The 19,322-nt window shown below is 39.0% G+C and overlaps 1 protein-coding gene across 1 annotated transcript in view; it reads right to left on the reverse strand.

Moving 5' to 3' along the window:
- Positions 1–7,812: 7,812 nt before the first annotated feature.
- LOC146636205 (Fc receptor-like protein 5) overlaps positions 7,813–19,322 on the reverse strand; it is a 64,538-nt gene continuing 53,028 nt past the window's right edge. The window contains exons 8-15 of the mRNA XM_085349480.1: positions 11,986–12,252; positions 10,307–10,414; positions 10,174–10,189; positions 9,989–10,074; positions 9,760–9,810; positions 8,344–8,403; positions 8,055–8,114; positions 7,813–7,901 (exon numbers count right to left, since the gene is read on the reverse strand). Coding sequence (XP_085205606.1) covers positions 7,813–7,901; positions 8,055–8,114; positions 8,344–8,403; positions 9,760–9,810; positions 9,989–10,074; positions 10,174–10,189; positions 10,307–10,414; positions 11,986–12,252 — 737 coding nt within the window. The remainder of the gene's footprint in view (positions 7,902–8,054; positions 8,115–8,343; positions 8,404–9,759; positions 9,811–9,988; positions 10,075–10,173; positions 10,190–10,306; positions 10,415–11,985; positions 12,253–19,322) is intronic.

The following is a 19,322-nucleotide window of genomic DNA, read 5'->3' on the forward strand; positions in this document are numbered from 1 at the left end:
TAAACAAGCTGACCTGCAGACCAGACAAACTTTGGTTGACTGTGATCAGTGTGATACTCTGGGTCTCCTCTTCCAGCTCTGCACACGTATCCTGCTGTGTGTGTCTGTCCATGAATGATGTAGGAGTCCTGTGCAGTCCCACTGCCATCAGGTAGCAGCTCATAACTGGAGGATTTCTCTGATAGATCAGGAACAGCTTTATACCAGTAGAAGCTCCATCCTGCAGACGGATGTTCAACCTCACAGTTCAGAGTTACTGAGGCTCCAGGACTCAGCCATGATGCAGACACAGTGAGGACAGGACGGGGTTTATCAACTGGAAAGACCTTTTCACATAATGACAACATGTTACAGCGTGAATATGATATACTTTATTTTTTTTGTGTGGCTTCAGCCCTGAATATTCTCACTAAAGCTCCAAATATAATTCTTTATCTTTACATTTTTGTTTTCATCTCTTCTGCTGATCCAATTCAGGGTCACAAGGTATTGGACCACATTCTAGGCAGGTCTGTTACCCATTCACATGTACCTACAAGCGTACCTGCGTATGTACCTACAATTTACATTTGCCAATTAACCTATTCCCACTAACTCTCTTGACTGTGGGAAGTATACAGGGAGCGCAGAATTATTAGGCAAGTTGTATTTTTGAGGAATAATTTTATTATTGAACAACAACTGTTAGATTTGTATTGTTGATTGTCATTTATGCTTAGAAATATTTACTTATATATGCTTAGAGTTTTGTAATTAGTTGTAGATTGGTAGAGGTTTTGATCCTTGATAGTCTGCAATTGTCTTAACGTTCCAGCGAATAGGTTTATGCTACAAACCTATCAACAACCATGTTCTCAATGAACCCAAAAAACTCATTAATATCAAAGCTGAATGTTTGTGGAAGTAGTTTTTAGTTTGTTTTTAGTTTTAGCTATTTTAGGGGGATATCTGTGTGTGCAGGTGACTATTACTGTGCATAATTATTAGGCAACTTAACAAAAAACAAATATATACCCATTTCAATTATTTATTTTTACCAGTGAAACCAATATAACATCTCCACATTCACAAATATACATTTCTGACCTTCAAAAACAAAACAAAAACAAATCAGCGACCAATATAGCCACCTTTCTTTGCAAGGACACTCAAAAGCCTGCCATCCATGGATTCTGTCAGTGTTTTGATCTGTTCACCATCAACATTGCGTGCAGCAGCAACCACAGCCTCCCAGACACTGTTCAGAGAGGTGTACTGTTTTCCCTCCTTGTAAATCTCACATTTGATGATGGACCACAGGTTCTCAATGGGGTTCAGATCAGGTGAACAAGGAGGCCATGTCATTAGTTTTTCTTCTTTTATACCCTTTCTTGCCAGCCACGCTGTGGAGTACTTGGACGCGTGTGATGGAGCATTGTCCTGCATGAAAATCATGTTTTTCTTGAAGGATGCAGACTTCTTCCTGTGCCACTGCTTGAAGAAGGTGTCTTCCAGGAACTGGCAGTAGGACTGGGAGTTGAGCTTGACTCCATCCTCAACCCGAAAAGGCCCCACAAGCTCATCTTTGATGATACCAGTCCAAACCAGTACTCCACCTCCACCTTGCTGGCGTCTGAGTCGGACTGGAGCTCTCTGCCCTTTACCAATCCAGCCACGGGCCCATCCATCTGGCCCATCAAGACTCACTCTCATTTCATCAGTCCATAAAACCTTAGAAAAACCAGTCTTGAGATATTTCTTGGCCCAGTCTTGACGTTTCAGCTTGTGTGTCTTGTTCAGTGGTGGTCGTCTTTCAGCCTTTCTTACCTTGGCCATGTCTCTGAGTATTGCACACCTTGTGCTTTTGGGCACTCCAGTGATGTTGCAGCTCTGAAATATGGCCAAACTGGTGGCAAGTGGCATCTTGGCAGCTGCACGCTTGACTTTTCTCAGTTCATGGGCAGTTATTTTGCGACTTGGTTTTTCCACACGCTTCTTGCGACCCTGTTGACTATTTTGAATGAAACTCTTGATTGTTCGATGATCACGCTTCAGAAGCTTTGCAATTTTGAGACTGCTGCATCCCTCTGCAAGATATCTCACTATTTTTGACTTTTCTGAGCCAGTCAAGTCCTTCTTTTGACCCATTTTGCCAAAGGAAAGGAAGTTGCCTAATAATTATGCACACCTGATATAGGGTGTTGATGTCATTAGACCACACCCCTTCTCATTACAGAGATGCACATCACCCAATATGCTTAATTGGTAGTAGGCTTCTGAGCCTATACAGCTTGGAGTAAGACAACATGCATGAAGAGGATGATGTGGACAAAATACTCATTTGCCTAATAATTCTGCACTCCCTGTATAGAGTAGCTGGAAAGAATCCCCACTGAGGAGTGTATAGAGCACTACAATAAAGACAGAAACTTCAGACATTATCAAACTAAAGACACTCAAATATGAAATAAATAAAACATGAGAGTCCTCTGATCACATGACCTGAAATGGTACAAATGACTGATGCTCTGTTCTTCTTACTAAAACATGTTTATGGATCAGTATGAATCAAACAATAGGAGTCAGTGATGTACTCACAGAATAGGCCCAGCTCACAGAGCAAAGTGGCTCCCATCCTCACATCCAGCAGTGACACGTCTGAAAACTTCTACAACTTTCTGTAAAGAGAGAGAGTGAAGCAGCAGCACAGCAGATACCAAAGACCTGTGAAGGAAACAATAGGTTTTTTTTTAACTTCTTCCCTCTCTTCCTTCCTTTTTACACAGAAATTACAACTCAGCAAGGTGGGGTTACTTGGAAAATCTATCAAACAGGTACACAGTACAAGGGTAATATACAAACAAGTGGAAAAACTGGGAGAGCACATGTTTTTCTTTGGAAAAGCAAACTTTAAAAAACAAGCAAACAGTTTAATCCCAGGATTTCAATTAACAAAACAAAAAAAAGAAGGAAAAATAACAATTCTGGCATTTTGTTTGTTTCCATTATGGTTGGCGCCACATATAAAACACCAGGACAGGAACACATAATGTACCACACACAACCATAACTGCTGGCAACTTATGTAGGTGACATCATAGCCTTTATGAAGATTCAGCAGAGAAATCTAAATCAGCCATTATTCACAGTGTCTACCATAAGGCAAATTAAATGCTTATATACCATAACAAGGCTGAATGCACTGTATGCTGATGTGTTAAATTGACTTTTTCATAAACCATTACTAGCATCACACAAGTGTCTCATCTTTGCCTCCTACTTGTCTGCTTGCTTTGTTTGATAGGAGCTTTATCACCAAAAAAAAAAAAAAAAAACTACCCTTACACACATTTGTTGTTGGGTCATTAAGGTAACATTTGAAGTCTACAAAACACATATATTAGATGGGTTCAAACTGACATAGAGGTATAACTGCAGAGATAAAAAAAAATATTAGCAAACCAGACAATAGACTGTTATTTCCCTCCTGTCATCGATATGATCATCCAGTAGGCCACCACTGGTACATCGCAGTCATAAACTGCTGGTGCACACTAATCACCAGCACACAAAATCATTACCAAACACAGCAGCTGTTGGTAATCCTGCACTTTTTCATGCAAGAGTTAAATCTATAAGTAAAAATACCTCCCTTTAAATTTTAAGCTGAGCTTTATGAATGTAAAGTGTCCCACAAATCCAAACTCCTTTATTTTTTATTTTTTTTCTTCTCCTTTCTGATAATTATGAGACATTTTGTGTTCTTTGCTAGTCCCTTTCTTATTGTTGAATCATGAACTCTGAACTTAACTTAGGAAAGTGAGATCTACAGTTCTTTGGATGCTGTTCAGTCGTCTTTTGTTGCCTCCTAAGTGAGGGATTGATGCGCTCTTGGAGTAATTTTGGTAGGCCGCCCACTTCTAGGACGGTTTGCCACTCTTCCAAGTTTCTAAATTTTTCCCATTTTTTTCCCAGCCTTAAAAATGGCTTTGTAACCCTTTCCAGACTGATAGATCAATGAAGGATGTGTTACTTTTTGAACCCAGCTTTCCAAAAAATGTAAGTTAATTCATGATTTATTTATTTATTTATTTTTTGCCTGTCCCGTTTGGCTCTTTTGCCATCAGAATTATTGCCTAAAGGCGAAGAAAGATGCCCAACGGATTTACTTTACCAAATGGACCATCTGAGCCTTGCCGTAATGGTCCATTTGATTCACCTTTTATTGTTTATTTTATTTTATTTTCACTTTGCTAAATACGGAAAAAAAGGGGAAAAGCAGAATGATAAACCCACTCACAGAGCACTGGGGAATATGTAACAGTGTTATTTACAGCTAAGTCAATAAAACAGAGGCAAAGCAGCAGGTGAATGCATTAAAGATTTGGGAGAGGCGGTGTTCCAAGAGTAAATACACACTGTTGTTTTAATCTCACAGGGCTCGATACACACAGAGAGATTTGCACAGACAGACTGATTAATTCAACGTAAAGAGAAACAGAAAATCATGCAAGACAGAGGATGAGCACGTACCTCACTCACACAATAATATGGCAACAACTGAGTGTCTGCTTCTGTCAGTCTGAAATAGTCAGCTTGATGAGCAACGAGCTGTACATCAGTATGATCAGCTGATCTTCTACAGGTTAGCAGCCAGTGAGGAGGCAGAGACAATGAGCGGAGCTACCTCTGTACAAAGGTAACACACCTCCACGAACAAACACAGACAAGCACCAACAGGAGAGAGAGAGAAAGAGGCCAAAGGCCATCGTGAGAGAAACTCAGGGACCGTGACAGGGAGACTGTTTGGTTTCTGGCAGAACTATGTTACCATGGAACACAGAAGACAAGGTCTTCATGTCAGAGAACAACAGTAAGAGGTGTCTCCTTCTTTCTCTGTTGTCCCTGTGATAGACTGGTGACCAGATCAGGGTACACCATGTCCTGAACTTATAAGATAAGATAAGATAAGATAAGATAAAACTTTATTAATCCCTCGGGTGGGTTCCTCTGGGAAATTCTATTTCCAAAAGCACAGCACCGACAGAAGTTACAGAGTTACAGAATATTATATATATATATATATATATATATATATATATATATATATATATATATATATATATATATATATATATATATATATATACACACACACACACATATATAAATACAGAGACATATATAAATAAAATATACGAAGGGGATAAATAGAATAAATAGGAATAAAAATAAAAATACAAGTGAATTGCACATTTCAAGTATCTTGTATCGCTATATCTAAGAGGTATAAGTAGAGAAACTAGAGGAAGGTGAAATAAAGTTTGAAAGCCTAGTCTAAAAAAAGTTAAAGTTAAGAAAAGGTGCGGTGTTGCATCTTGAAAGATGGCACGTGGAAGAGGTTCTAGCCCCTCTGTGACCCAAGAACTGGGAAATTCTGACCCACAGAAAATGGATGAATGAGTAGAAGACTCACACTGAGCATTTTGTGGTTGCACAAACAGAACAGGATTTCACAGAGAAGCCAAATAAGAAATGATAAAATAATAAAGGGCTTTTACATGAAAATGATTGAAAACAGAAGTCACGCCTCTACTTCAGTTAGAGGTGAGACTAACTTATTGGGTGTTTATTTGTAAGCTGAGAAGAAAGTCAAAACTTCATTTATTATTATGATTTTAGATTGATGTACCGCAATTATTAGTGTTTTTATATATTACCTTTGATTCATCATATCTGCTGTCTAAACGCTTTGACAATCCTGCTCCTTGTTTTAAATCCAAGAATGAGACAATCTTTTTATATTTACAGGAAAATACCAGATAATGTATTTTTTCTGAAACTGAACAAATAAACAAATAAATAAATAAATAAATACTGTATCACTGAGTGCGTCTAAAGAACAAGTACCTTGATCAACTTAAGGTATCAATAGTTGCAAGACTGTGGGACTTGGGATTAGTATCTTACCCTCAGATATTTAGCATGCAGATTGGGGGAGGCAGAGATCAAACCACCAACCTTCTGATCAAAAATACAATTATTTGTTGGTTACCTCTGAAAATTGATATCAGAGGTATATAGGCTCATATTTTTAACAGAGTAAATCCTGTAGTCAGACTGTACATAAAGTTATAATTTCTGTCCTTTTCTTTCCATGTACAGTTGTGGGGTTTATGAATATCCCCACCCTAAGATATGTATGATCTGATACCACTTTACTTCCTTTGCTGGTTTAGAACACAAGCATTTGAGTCAATTTAAATCAGTTTTGTTTATTTAACAACAATTCACAATAACAGTCACCTTAATATGCCTTGATTTTGTAAGTTAAACACCCTGCAATAAACAACAAGCACCTGGTAACAGCTGAGAGGAAGAACTAAGTCTGACACTGACAGAAAATAAAACTGTCTCTGCAGGCAGCTTACCTAAAATAAAAAGAACAAAAAGTTGATCTTTTCCTAAAACTGTTAAAAGAAGAAAAACAATTTTATAGAAATATGTCAAGTGATGCTTAATTCATCCAGGAGAAAATAAACATGTAAACATGTGTATGCTTATCATACACATCAAATGATTTTAGACAAGACACAGAAAACATCTGTAAATATGCACTGCTCAAAAAAAAATTAAAGAATTACTTTTAATTCAAGTAAAGCATCACACCACTTACACATCTCTGCTCTGTGAAGTAGCAAAACATGCAGTTAACAAAAGGTGCATCCCAAATCAGGAATCATTTTACAACTAGAGGTTACTGACATTTTTTCCTTTCTCATATTTTCTGTCTTTTTCACTAGTTTTACTTTTGGCTAGAGTGATCATCGTTACTGGTAGGATGAGATGAGACAATCCCTGGATGCTACAGAGGTTGTACAGGCAGTCTAGCTTCTCTAGGTTGCCAGTTCAATGCGTGCAATTGTCAGGTTTGCTAGCACAGTCTCAAGAGTTTGTCACCCATTGTCAGATCCTACGCTGGTGCCTGTGGGTCCTGGGTTTCTCCTGGTATGACAATGCCGAGCTTCATGTGGCGAGAGTATGCAGGCAGTTCCTGGAGGATTAAGGAATTGATACCACTGACTGGTTCCCACACTCGCCTGACCAAAATCCAACTGGGACATTATGCTCCTCTCCATCTAAAGCTGCCATGCTGCAGCTCAGACTGTCCAGGAGCTCAGATGCCCTTGTCCAGATCTGGGAGGAGATCCTCAGGACACCATCGTCTCTTGTGGAGTATGCTCCAAAATTGTCAGGAAAGCATACAAGTCCATGGAAGACAAACTGACTACTCAGTATAATTTTGAGTCGGTGCAATGAAATTTCAACAAAATGGTCTGCATCATTTTTTTTTCACTTTGATGTGTATCAAAATTCAGCCCCCTGTAGGTTGATTATTTTGATTTCAAGATGTTGTTTATTTGTATTTGTATTTGTATTTATTTATTTATTTATTTATTTATTTATTTATTATTTATTTTATTTATTTAGCAGTGAACATGTAACAACACTTGCAGTTCAGTGAATGTTCATGTGTGCGAAGCATCCTGGTCTCAAAGCCAGATTATCACTTGGGCTATTATGATGAAAGATTTTACTTATTTTACTTTATCTTATAAAACAGTGCATAATCTCAATTTCTCTAAAGCTCTCTTAAATTCAAATGAAACTCAGTTTTGTCACTGATCCAGTTGGTTTTGCAGATCTTGTTATTAATCTGAAAGAAATGATGCAGCATAATTCAGTCATTAAAGGTGATTTGGAACTAAATTTACTCCCTAAAAACTTGAGTACTTGAGTTCATCGTTACAGCAACAAATCACAACATGTAAGCTATTTTATTTCTGCACAGTTACCCAGAGCTGTTTGTGATTTAACTTCAGAATAAACTGTTTCATCAGCTGCTGCAGGAGCTGGTTTCCCTGCAAAGAAATGATTTGTCAAATGTCATTGCAAGCGCCTCTTTGTTCAAAGTGACAACTTGATTTATTTTTACAACTTTTTCTTCTTGTGTAAAAATAATTAAAACTCAAAGCAAGCATGAAATTAGGTACTTATTTGATTACTTTACTTACCTTTGTGTCTCTTCGGTTTCGCATTATTGTAATTGACCTGTGTGTACAACAGGCTGTCATCTAAAAGAAGATGGACAGATGATCAGGATAAAAAGCTTCAGTTCAACCCTCCTCCACCCCTGGTCATTAAAGTCAGTGACTCTATAATCCAGTGAGGGAAATTTATGTATTTATGTAACCAATATCATCACTACCCTCTTAAAATGATGAAATAATAGTGTAGTCAATGAGGATTGCTTGATGCATAAAAAACAAGAAAAAAGAAAAGAAATCTTATTACTTCACTCACCGTTGTCTTTCTTGGTTTTAGCTCTATCGTGGGAGACCTGTGCATACAACACACTGCCATCTGAAAGAGGACGGACAGATGATCAAGATAAAAAAAAAAGGGTGAAGTGTGTTAATTTTTCATTACATTCATATCTCTGTCAGTCGACACCACACTGATCATCTAAACCTATTGAAGGTCTATTAAAGATGAGATGTTTCTGTCATGTTTAAAAACATTTCTATGAAAACCTGTTAGCCCTCAATTCAGTTTCACATCAGCTCAACCCCCCTTCATCCCTGCTCAGCACGACCCTTTCACTAAGCTCAAATCCAAACCTTAAGGATCACTCTTCACTTTTCCTCCATCTCTGTCAGAACCTAAATTCCAGTGAGGGAATGTAGCTCATACCATTTATGTCCTTTGAAAACAATAATCTGGTCTAATCAACAGCCTCCTCACATGTTTCTTCTATTCTCTTATTTCTGATAAGAACAGGGTTGAAATTAATTACATGCAATGCTTATAGGTGAAAATAATACACTCACACTAATATAATAATGTTTATTACATATCTACATACCTACATGCTAGATAGTACAGAGGTAAAAAAAAAAAAAAAGGAATTTTATTGAACTATACCAAAATCTACCAAACCGACATAACACAGAGTGAGATAAACATCAAGAACAACAATTTGTCTATTTAGGAAGTGTAAACCCATCTGAATCCGTTTTAGCTGCTTTGGTGCAAATCAAAGTGACAAGAGGTGCACTGGAGAGGCAACAACAAGGCAACTGCCAAAAAATAAGTGTTTGTACAGGTGGTGGCCACAGGTCATCGCTCTCTCCTTATCCCTCCTGACTTATTTTTCTCTAGTTTTCCTTTGTGCTACTGTCCACCTGAGTGGCACGTTGCTGGACTGTGGTATTAGTTAAGGATGTTAGTCTCTCAGGTTATAAACAGGGAGTCTGTTTCTTATAGTTTGACCAGAAACATGCACATGCTGCTTGGTTAAAGCCCTTATGGCCCTGATGCTCAGCTCTGCTTGTGTTACAGATCATCTTCTAGTATGCCACAGCACTTTCCTGAGAGTGCGCTAAATGTGTCGCCCTGAACGAGCTGGTCTACCTGAATGGACTGCAGGTGGTGCACCATCTCATGCTACCAGTAGTGACAGGAACACCAGCAAAAAGCAAAACTAGAAAACAATCAGTCAGGAGGAATGAGATGGATTCATAAAACAGATTCACAGTGGTTTACGTTTTGTAGGACAGACTGGTCTTAAAGTTGAACTGACCCTGTGTTACACCAGAAGGACCAAGTGTCCAACCTCTTTGTTTTCTTATCTGTGTGCAGCTGATTTCTAAAACTTCCATGTTTAAACATAAATAATCACATAGTCTTCATATGTCAATGCTACTGTATCTACTTTACCATTTTGTGTGTCACCGTGGTCTTTGATTGATTCATAAACACAAGCGTCACCTACAAAAACAAGCCAATGATAGATTGAAAACTGAAATTCTTATGTATGAATCATCTTCTAAATCAAACTAGAAACAGATATATTGGACTTTGAGTTTAAAATCTGTCACTAAATAAATAAATAAATAAATAAATAAATACAGCAACAACAACAAAACTTGTCATGGATCAGGCTGACCTTGAAGAGTAGAAGCATGTCGACTGTGTTGAGCTTCATCCTTGATCACGTGGTTCATTGCAGAGCTCTGATTTGTGCTCCGAGTCCTGGTTGAAAAAAAAAAAAAAAAAAAGTAGTAAACCTGTAGATTTAATAAGAAACACAGGATATACTTCTAGTACAGGAGAGGGGAGATTTTAACCAACCTGGTAAAGAATGAATCTGGAAGAAAAGAAAATTTCAGTGTTATATAGTAAATTCTTCTGGTACATGGAGTGTTGAAGTTACATATGTGAATTTTATTATTTACTTTATATTCAGTTCAGAAAATGGTCTCACCCTTTTTGAAGCGACACAACAGCAGCAGAAGAAGAATCAGTAAAATTCCACAAACAAGTCCAACGATCAAAGGAGTGAGAAATGAAGAGCTTTCAGGCTCAGGTGCTGCTGTAATAATACCAGGCTTTAATTAGACGTATTTATACAGATTCATCCACATAATTTAGGAACATTTTAAAACATAAAATATAGTACTATTTACAATATCACTATTCCTAATAAAAAGTGAAAAGATTGCACTTGTTTTACACCATCCTGCTCTCTGGTGAATATTTACCTGAATAGCGATAATAAGAAAACTTTGATCTGAATGTCACATCACCTGTTCATCACTCCTATCTCATATCATTTTGATTAGTTTGTCATTTCTATGGAAAATCACATGAGAAAGAAAATTTTATCTTCTCAACATGGAGTAGGACTGGACTGGACAAGAAATTGGCCCTGGCACCTGTGGCCCATGGCCCAGCGTGACCCCCCACCATGATGCCGCCCTGGGCAACCGCCCGTGTTGCCCGTATCAAAAACCGCTACTGTGTCTGGCACTACTTCCTCCCACAATTCTGATTCATGCGCGTGAAAATTGCATATTTTAAAGCACGACCAGTTCGCTTTGAACGCGCTTCGAGGTGCGAATGTGCACGCGACCAGCTAGGGGCGTCTGGCGCTTTTTGGTCACGTCTATCACGTTCGGTGTGAACGCACTGTAACAGAAAGGACCAGGATATGCTGAGTAACTGCATATGAGAGCATGAGAGTGGGAATGGATGTCTGTATCTGTGTGTGTCTGTTTGTCTGTGTCTATATGTCAGGTTGGGTATCAGACGCCACCTCTCTGGGGACATCTCAGGCCCTCCAAGGTTTGGAGGCCTATCTCCCCCCATCACTTCCCCTGCAAGTGGCAGATGCCCTGGTTCTTTGTGTCCAGGGATGGGCATCCAGGTACGCACCGGTTCACTCCTGGTGGCTGCTTGTCGGGGCCTGGAGCCTGGGGCAGCTTGTTTTCTCTTTTTTCTTTCTCAACAGGTGATCCAGGTGATTGATATATGTATTTTTTGTCTGTTTGTTTTGTTGGTTTTTGTTTTTTGCCCTTTATCACAGTTCCTCTTCACCGCCTTTTTTCTTTCCCTCTTTCTTTCTCCCTTTTCTTTTCCCCAGTCAAGTCTGTCCCGTATTTAGCAAGTGAAAATAAAATAAAATAAACAATAAAAGGTGAATCAAATAGACAAATAGGGCAAGGCTGGGATGGTCCGGGCTCACACAACAAACATGACTTACTTGATGCTGACAATGTGAAGGCTTCACTCCACTCTGTTGAAGAATATGAGTCATCTCTGCGTCGACTCTTACACATGTAGTCTCCACTGCTGGACTCAGAAACTCTGAATGTCACATCATTATTGTGTGTCCACTGTGTGGCTGTCCTGGGTCGTCTCCATTCATACTCCCACTCAGTGGTTTCACCTCCTTCCTGCACCTCACATGTCAGAGTGATCGTCTCACCTCTGAATATCTGAGGCCAGTTGGGTTGTTGTTTTACAACAACTTTATTGGAAACTGTTCACACATATTAACAGTTGAGATACAAACAGAAACATGAAATCAACACAGAAAACTTCACATTGTATGTTTGATAATCATGAGTGAATGTATATTTCAAACTAAATTACTGAACTCACAGGTTATCTCAATGGTGACATCATCACTTCTATCAGTGTAGTAAACTGGGTTTCCTCTTGTTCCTCTGCAGCTGTAGATTCCTCCTTCAGATACTCTGATATCTCTGTTTTGTTGATCTCTGATTTTACCTTCAGAGGTTGTTTGGGTTCGTCTGAACCACTCATATTTCCATCCATCAGAGCTCTGCACAGAGCAGGTCAGTGTCACACTGCCCCCTACTGGTATGATTGTTGTTCCTGCTGTCAGTGTGGCCCTGGGTTTATCTGCTGTTATGAAAGAGGAAGAAAAATAAATATGTGTTTTTCATTATAACAACATAAGAACATTAAAAAAAACACAGTTTATATTTACATTAATATTTTCTGATCTCTAAAGAACCACGGTCTAAATGTTTGTCCATTCTATAGCCCTGAATGTAAACTAATGCTGGTTAGTTGGTTTAGATAACAGAAACATCATCACTTTAAACTTCATGAAGCTTTTCATGTTTCTTCTTTTCCTTTAGAAATGTAGTTAAATTTAATTTCATCCACGATTGACTCTGTTGTTAAAACTCAATTTGTTAATTTTGTTAATGACAGATTGTGAGTATTGACGCACTGACTTTACACTGGTCCTGGTTAAAGTTCAAGTTTCAATGACAAATTTAATTAAATGTTGTTCAGTTGAGTATTTGAACAGGGATCATACATTTATGCTGTCGGTCACCTAAGACTTACCTAATACAGTTATAGAGACAGTATTACTGATCTTTTTATCACGTGAGCTCACCCTGTCACCAATGCACTGATATTCACCACTGTAACCTGTAGATGTAATTTCTAATTTGGAGTCTTTGTTTGGCCTGTAGGCGAAAACTTCTTGACCATCCGCGTTGATTTGGTAATACCAGTCAGTGTCTTCTCCTTCATTCATGTCACATTTGAATGTAACAAACTCTCTGATGAAAAAACTGGACCAGCTGGGTTCAATAGTTAGCACAGCATCTAGAATCCAACACAACCACACAGTTAACAATCTCAAACACTTCATGTACTATTGAAGCCACAACCTTAGTTTATATTCACAAAATTATAAATATAGTGATAGATATATAAATAAATAAATAAATAAAAAGAAAAATGTAAAGTGCTTAAGACTGAATCAGTAGTATGTAAACACAAGTAAGATAAATTAAAAACAAAAAAAGTGAAAAGTGTTTTGTCACCTTGAGCGTGTCCAGTGCAGAGAAGCGTACAGAGCACTAAAATAAAGACAGAAACTTCAGACATTATCAAAGTAGCGACACTCAAATATGTCTCTGTAGGTTGTCAATCATCATAAAACAGGAAACAGAGGATGACAACACAAGTTTGAAAACATGAACCAGAAGACAGGAAACATGACAGACTAACACATAAGACCTAAGTGAACCATAACTAAACTAAACGCAACAAGTTACCTACCCCTGGTTTATTATTACTAGTCTTATTGTTTGTGGATCTGTATTTCTGGCTTTAGTTGTTGTTTGGTTCTAGTTCTTGGGTTTTGTTCCTGTGCCCCTCATGTTTACAGAGAGAGAGACAGACAATTTTATTTCAAACATGCAAATATAATTGAAATAACAAGAGAAAAAAACAAAAAACAAAACTTAAATACATGAAAACCTGATGATGTTTATCTATGTCTACAGAATGTGTGTGCTCTTCATGTTTATTTTCATGTTCTCCAGTCAGTCGTATCTCATGTCGCAGTTTGTCACTCCTGTGCCTGTGCTTCGTGTTCTCTCTGTTCAGTGTCAAGGTTGTGCTTCTGTGCCTGTCGTGATTCCTGTTTTATTTTGATATCCCCTGTCCTGTGTGCAGTGTGTCTGGTTTTGCTTCCCTTGTGTTGTTAGGTCTGATTTGTCCCGCCTGTGTTGCCACCTGTTCCCCATCCTCTCATTGTCCTGTGTGTCAGTTATACTGCTGAATGTTACAGTTACTCCAAAAAAGTCACCAAAGGCAGATTCCAGTGTAAACACTGTCTCCACATGGACAACTGGACTGATGCACCTCCTGCTGTGAGACCTGCAGGGTTTAGGCCTGTGGTGTTCTCCTCTGTCTCATACTGAACAAAAATTATTTTTTTGAAGTGGCACTAGTAATTTGTGTGCCTTCTTATTTGATGCAGCACACCTGATTGTTCTGTAAAGAGATTTAAATGGTTATATAAAAAACGCCTGAGGCCTTGGCTGCATTTTTAGGTAAATGGTATTAAAGAACTTTGTTTGCAAAACTTGTGCATAATTTTTAGAAATGTACAATTTCTATTTGCATTTCAAGTTATGAAAATGATTCGTTAAACATGTTTGTGGGTTTTACAGTAAAAAATATAACTTTTTTCTACTTGGATTTTGAAATTTTTGTCTGGATTTAGATCAACTGTGCTAATATAGTATACCAAAATAAATAAAAATAAACTCAAATTTCAGATATTTGAGGTTGTGCTGAAAATAATGATACCAAACGAAGCAAGATAAACAGTTTTAAAAGGTGAAATATAGAAGTAAAATCAAAAGTAGTCAAAAACAGCCAATTATACCAGGACCCCAGAGGGTTAAGTCCTGTGTTTCTTTCTGTAATTTGTCATGTCGCACACTCATAATGCTTTGTGTTTCTTTCCTGTTCCAAGTCAATTCCTACAAATAACTCATACTCTGTTCTTCTTACTACAACATCCTTATCAATCAGTATTAATCAAACAATAGATGTAATAGATGTGATGTACTCACAGAATAGGCCCAGCTCACAGAGCAAAGTGGCTCCCATCCTCACATCCAGCAGTGACACGTCTGAAAACTTCTACAACTTTCTGCAAAGAGAGAGAGTGAAGCAGCAGCACACGAGACACTAAAAACTGTGAAGGAAACAAAGACTTTTTTTTAACTTCTTTCTGCTTCCTTCCTTTTACACAGAAATAGCAACTTAACAAGATCTGACCACAGCATGCTGTGACATCTTTATACTCTCCTGCTGCTGCAGAAACATCAGGTACTTTCTTTATGAAAAGGCCTGTAATACAAAAACTAAACTGAAAAAAATAGACATGCAGTAAGATTTATTATACAAATATCAGCGTGACTGAGCAGCTAAAAAGGCAAAATAAGATCACAATTTCAGGATAACTTTTAAATGTGAAGTGTTTAGGTTATGTTACGTACAGAACTTTATAAACAACCAAGAAAACAGATTCATACAATATTAAGGTTTTCTTAACTGACAAACCTGAGCTTGACTCATTTAAAGTATTTCATTACACTAATGCAACTCAGAAATAGTGTCCTTAAGCAGAAGTGGGCATGAAGCAAGAGGAAGTCCTGCCCTCTCTCTCAGATTATACGTGCTGCTGTTTTCATGGTGATGTAAGCTGTGTCAGTGACAACACAGTGGGCTGGTTCCTGGGAAATGTGAGTAATGTTTTTAAAATCAAAACTGAAATGTAAAATACAACACTGTCTGACTCTTTTATAAACTGTTTCCACTGAGAACTATTAAAGCAAATCCAAAATGTACACCTGTTTGAGCTGACCACATACAAAACACTGTCATTGCCATTGTTTGTGATTGAGCTTCTTGGAGGTGAGACATATGTCTCATGTTCAGTGGTTTTACCTGTTTTCTGCCACCCACATCACACCATGGAGGTCTGCAATGATCAAACTACATAGTGAAATTTAAGGCTACATCCAAGCCCGGATAGATTTGAAAACTGCGTTTTCATCTGAAAACCCTCCGCGTCCACATTATCGTTTTCAGTCGTTTTCACAGAGTTGTGCGTCCACATTGAATCAGTCGAAAACGCTAACGTTCCAGTCCTGCGCATGTGTGAAACACAAGATGATTCGACCTGCCTCATTTCTGTCTGCCGCTTATTTACTTTCCGGCTCTTTGAAACATCGCAGCAAAATGTCGAGGAAAAGCACTGAGTTTTTTAAATGGACTAAGAAGGAGGTGGAGTTGTTGCTGCGAGTAAGAATTAAAGGATTGGGGAAAAAAGCTATCTGAACCATCTACAAACCAATATTAATCTTTAATAGGGCTGTCAAAATTGAGAGCAAACAAAACAACTGCTGTATAATGCCCTCCGCTATCTTAGTTTAATTGGTCACTTGACTGCATCACATGACTAAAATGTGTCATTGTTTTCAAAAAGTTTCCATTTTTGCTGTCCACACTGCGATGCGAAAGCACCGTCTTCAAATGTATGCATTTACAAAACGTTGCTTTTTTCCTTCACTGTTGACGGGAGGCCAAAACAGAGAGAAAAAGATGCGCTTTCAAACGAAAACGTATTAGTGTGGACGTACCCTAAGACTGCCTTCACAAAGGACCCACCCCAACATGTAGCTATTAGAGTTGGATGTCTCGAGACCGGTCTTGGTCTCGAGACTCCACTTTTACATGGTCTTGGTCTTGTCTTGGTCTCGATGGACTTTGGTCTTGTTTTGGTCTCACTGTCTCGGTCTTGCTGTCTCAGATCGACATAGTGGTCGGGAGATTTGGAGTCAACAGTATCCATGACACACAACGTAACGTACAATAATGTGTCATGCGTAAAAGCATTAGCTCTAAGAGCCGTGCTTAGAGAGTGCTTTGTAGTGAATCAGAGTCGACTTCCATTGAGTGAGAGCTTAATTTCCTTTCACTTAATTTCCTTTCGCTGCTCAGCTCTCACACAGTGGCTCAGCTATGCTCCAATCCCTCCATATTGTGGCCAATCACATACGAGGATATAGGATAATATCATTATGTGAAAAACAGAGAGGGTGAGAGACGCGACAGTCAAGTAGAGCATGGGTCTGTCCTCTTCTGAGTGAGACAGTGGACAGCAGTGAGGAGGGCTGTGTGAGTGCATTGCAAAAACACATAAATATGCCCAACACCCGTAAACGAAGCAGCATCTGGCTGCGGTTTAAAGACTTTGTTGTCTTGGTCTTGTCTCGACTTTGTCTTGGTCTTGACTCGGTCTGTGGCCCTCTGGTCTTGGTATTGTCTTGGTCTTGGCTTAGGCAGTCTTGACTAGAGAGCGAGAGCACGAAGAGTTTGGCCCAGCCTTGAGGCCCTGCTGCAGGAACAGTGTAAAGATGCCACCACAAAGGAGCCAACAAAGACAAAGAGCCTCCTCCTCTGTTTTCAGATTCTGATTCAGATGAGGAAGCCCTGTGTAAAAGGGCCCTGAGTGTTACGGCCGAGAGGGCCAGGCTGTGGGTGTGGACTCAAATGCAGACACAGAGGGAGGCAAAACGGGCGTGAACACAGTGCTTTATTTACAGTGCCTAGTGAACTTACAAAACAGGAAACTATGAATGCTATGAACTGTGAACTGTGAGGCCAAACTGTGAACATGAAACTCTGAGTGCTATGGCTAGGTGCTAGATTTCACGGATGGATCCGGGGAATGGAAAAAGGGGGCGGCGGCTTGGATGGAGGTACGCAGTCAGCGTTGCAGGTTTAAAGTGTCATGCGAGGAGGGGGTGTCCAGGGGGTTCCGGGTGAGGAGTGTCCAGAGAGGATCCAGAATATGCTTGGAGTGAGGGGCTTGGCAGGGAGGCAGGCAGGTGTAGTCCGATGATGGAAAGGAAGAAACCAGATGACAGAACCAGCGTCCAGGCGGAGATGTGAGTCATCTAGGTTGGTAAGCGCGACTGCCAGGTAACACGGTGAGGAGAAAAGCAGTAGTTAAGGGTTCTCACAAGGGCTTGGCGGCCTAGCACTAACATGGGTTAGCAGAAGATATGGAAGAGGTCTGTTGTGAATGCTGGTCTTATTTGCAGGTGACTTGATTGGAACCAGGTGTGGAAGCTGAAGGTGGAGCCCAGCGGAGTGGAAAAACCCCATACTCACCCGGACCATGACAGTGAGTTTGTACAGAGCAGAAACCGCCATCAGCGAGACAGACTGCCCGCTGCAGTGGTGGGCCAGTTGAGAAGGCACCCACCCACAGCTGTAGCTGTCTGTCCTGGAAACGCTCTCAAAAACACATACATTTCAAAACAGAGCTGTGTGGACATTCGAAAACGCAGACTTTCTAAATCTGTGGCGCATTTTAGTCATGTGATGCAATCATGTGACCAATTAAACAAAGATAGCGGAGTGCTTTATACAGCAGTTGTTTGGATTGCTTTCAATTTTGACAGCGCTATTAAAGATTAATATCTGTTTATTCATGCTCCGTATAGCTTTTCTTCAAATTCTTTAATCCCCAGGACTGGAACGTAAGCGTTTTCGTCCGTTTCAATGTGGACGCACAACTCTGTGAAAACAACTGAAAATGCTAGTGTGGACGCAGAGCGTTTTCAGATGACAACGCCGTTTTAAAGTCTATCGGGGCTAGTGTGGACGTAGCCTTACAGACTCTGCTGATCATCTGATGATGCATTCTCTCACTAAGGCTTTATTAAATGGAAAACTTCCACAACACTGCCTTATTCTTTTAAGAAGGAAAAACTGCATTTATGTTGAAATTTTTAGTGTTATTATTTAAAGACAATACCATTTGAAAATGTACTTAAAGTACTTAAAATAGCACTTTATATTTAAGTAATTTTGGCCAGGGATATTATTTTTGTTTCTCTGTTTTGAATTGAAATGTAGTTTCAATGCTTTTTTTCCATAAGTTAAACGAGCTTTAGTTTACAATATTCATGTCCATGTCTATTATTTGATTCTGTTGCCCACTAAAACCCTGTTTGAATAAAAAAAAATTGCATTTTGTGTATATTGAATGAACCACAAATATAGTGAACTAGTAGTGAAGTCTAAACATAAGATACAATAATTTTTTTTAATGAAAACTGAAGTTGAAGAGCCTCGGCACCATCTTGTGTTTTAGATGTGTAATTTTAGAGCAAGTCAGCAGGAAAGCAGAATTCCTAAGTAATGAAGACATAATTGGGTGGGAAATTCTTGTACTGTATAAACCAACACTAATAACAGGGTTCTGTTATACTACAGATGATGATATTTAGCTAGTTATATGCTGACCATTTCACAGCACTAAAGGAGGAATATGGAATTAAATTAGAATTTTCTTTTTTCTTTTTCTAAACTTAACAATGTAGTTTTGAATGAATCACTAAGTGAAGTGCAAAATCTAAGGTCCAAATGGGATTCTGAAACAATTTATTGCAGTTTCAGGTCGAGCTGTACACAGAACTATGTACAGCTCGACTCTCCCTGGCCTGCTCAACAGTCAGGTCAGGCCACAGTTCTTTATTGACCATATATTCAGACGATCATTATGAAGGCATCTGCAAGTGAGAATGACAGATGTGCAGTGACATTTAAAGTACGTGGACTGAAGGCTGATTTGTCTT

The sequence above is a fragment of the Diplotaxodon limnothrissa genome, linkage group LG3 (assembly GCF_057381915.1).
Source record: "Diplotaxodon limnothrissa isolate DT_005_m linkage group LG3, D_limnothrissa_male_GT1.1, whole genome shotgun sequence".
Lineage (NCBI taxonomy): Eukaryota > Metazoa > Chordata > Actinopteri > Cichliformes > Cichlidae > Diplotaxodon > Diplotaxodon limnothrissa.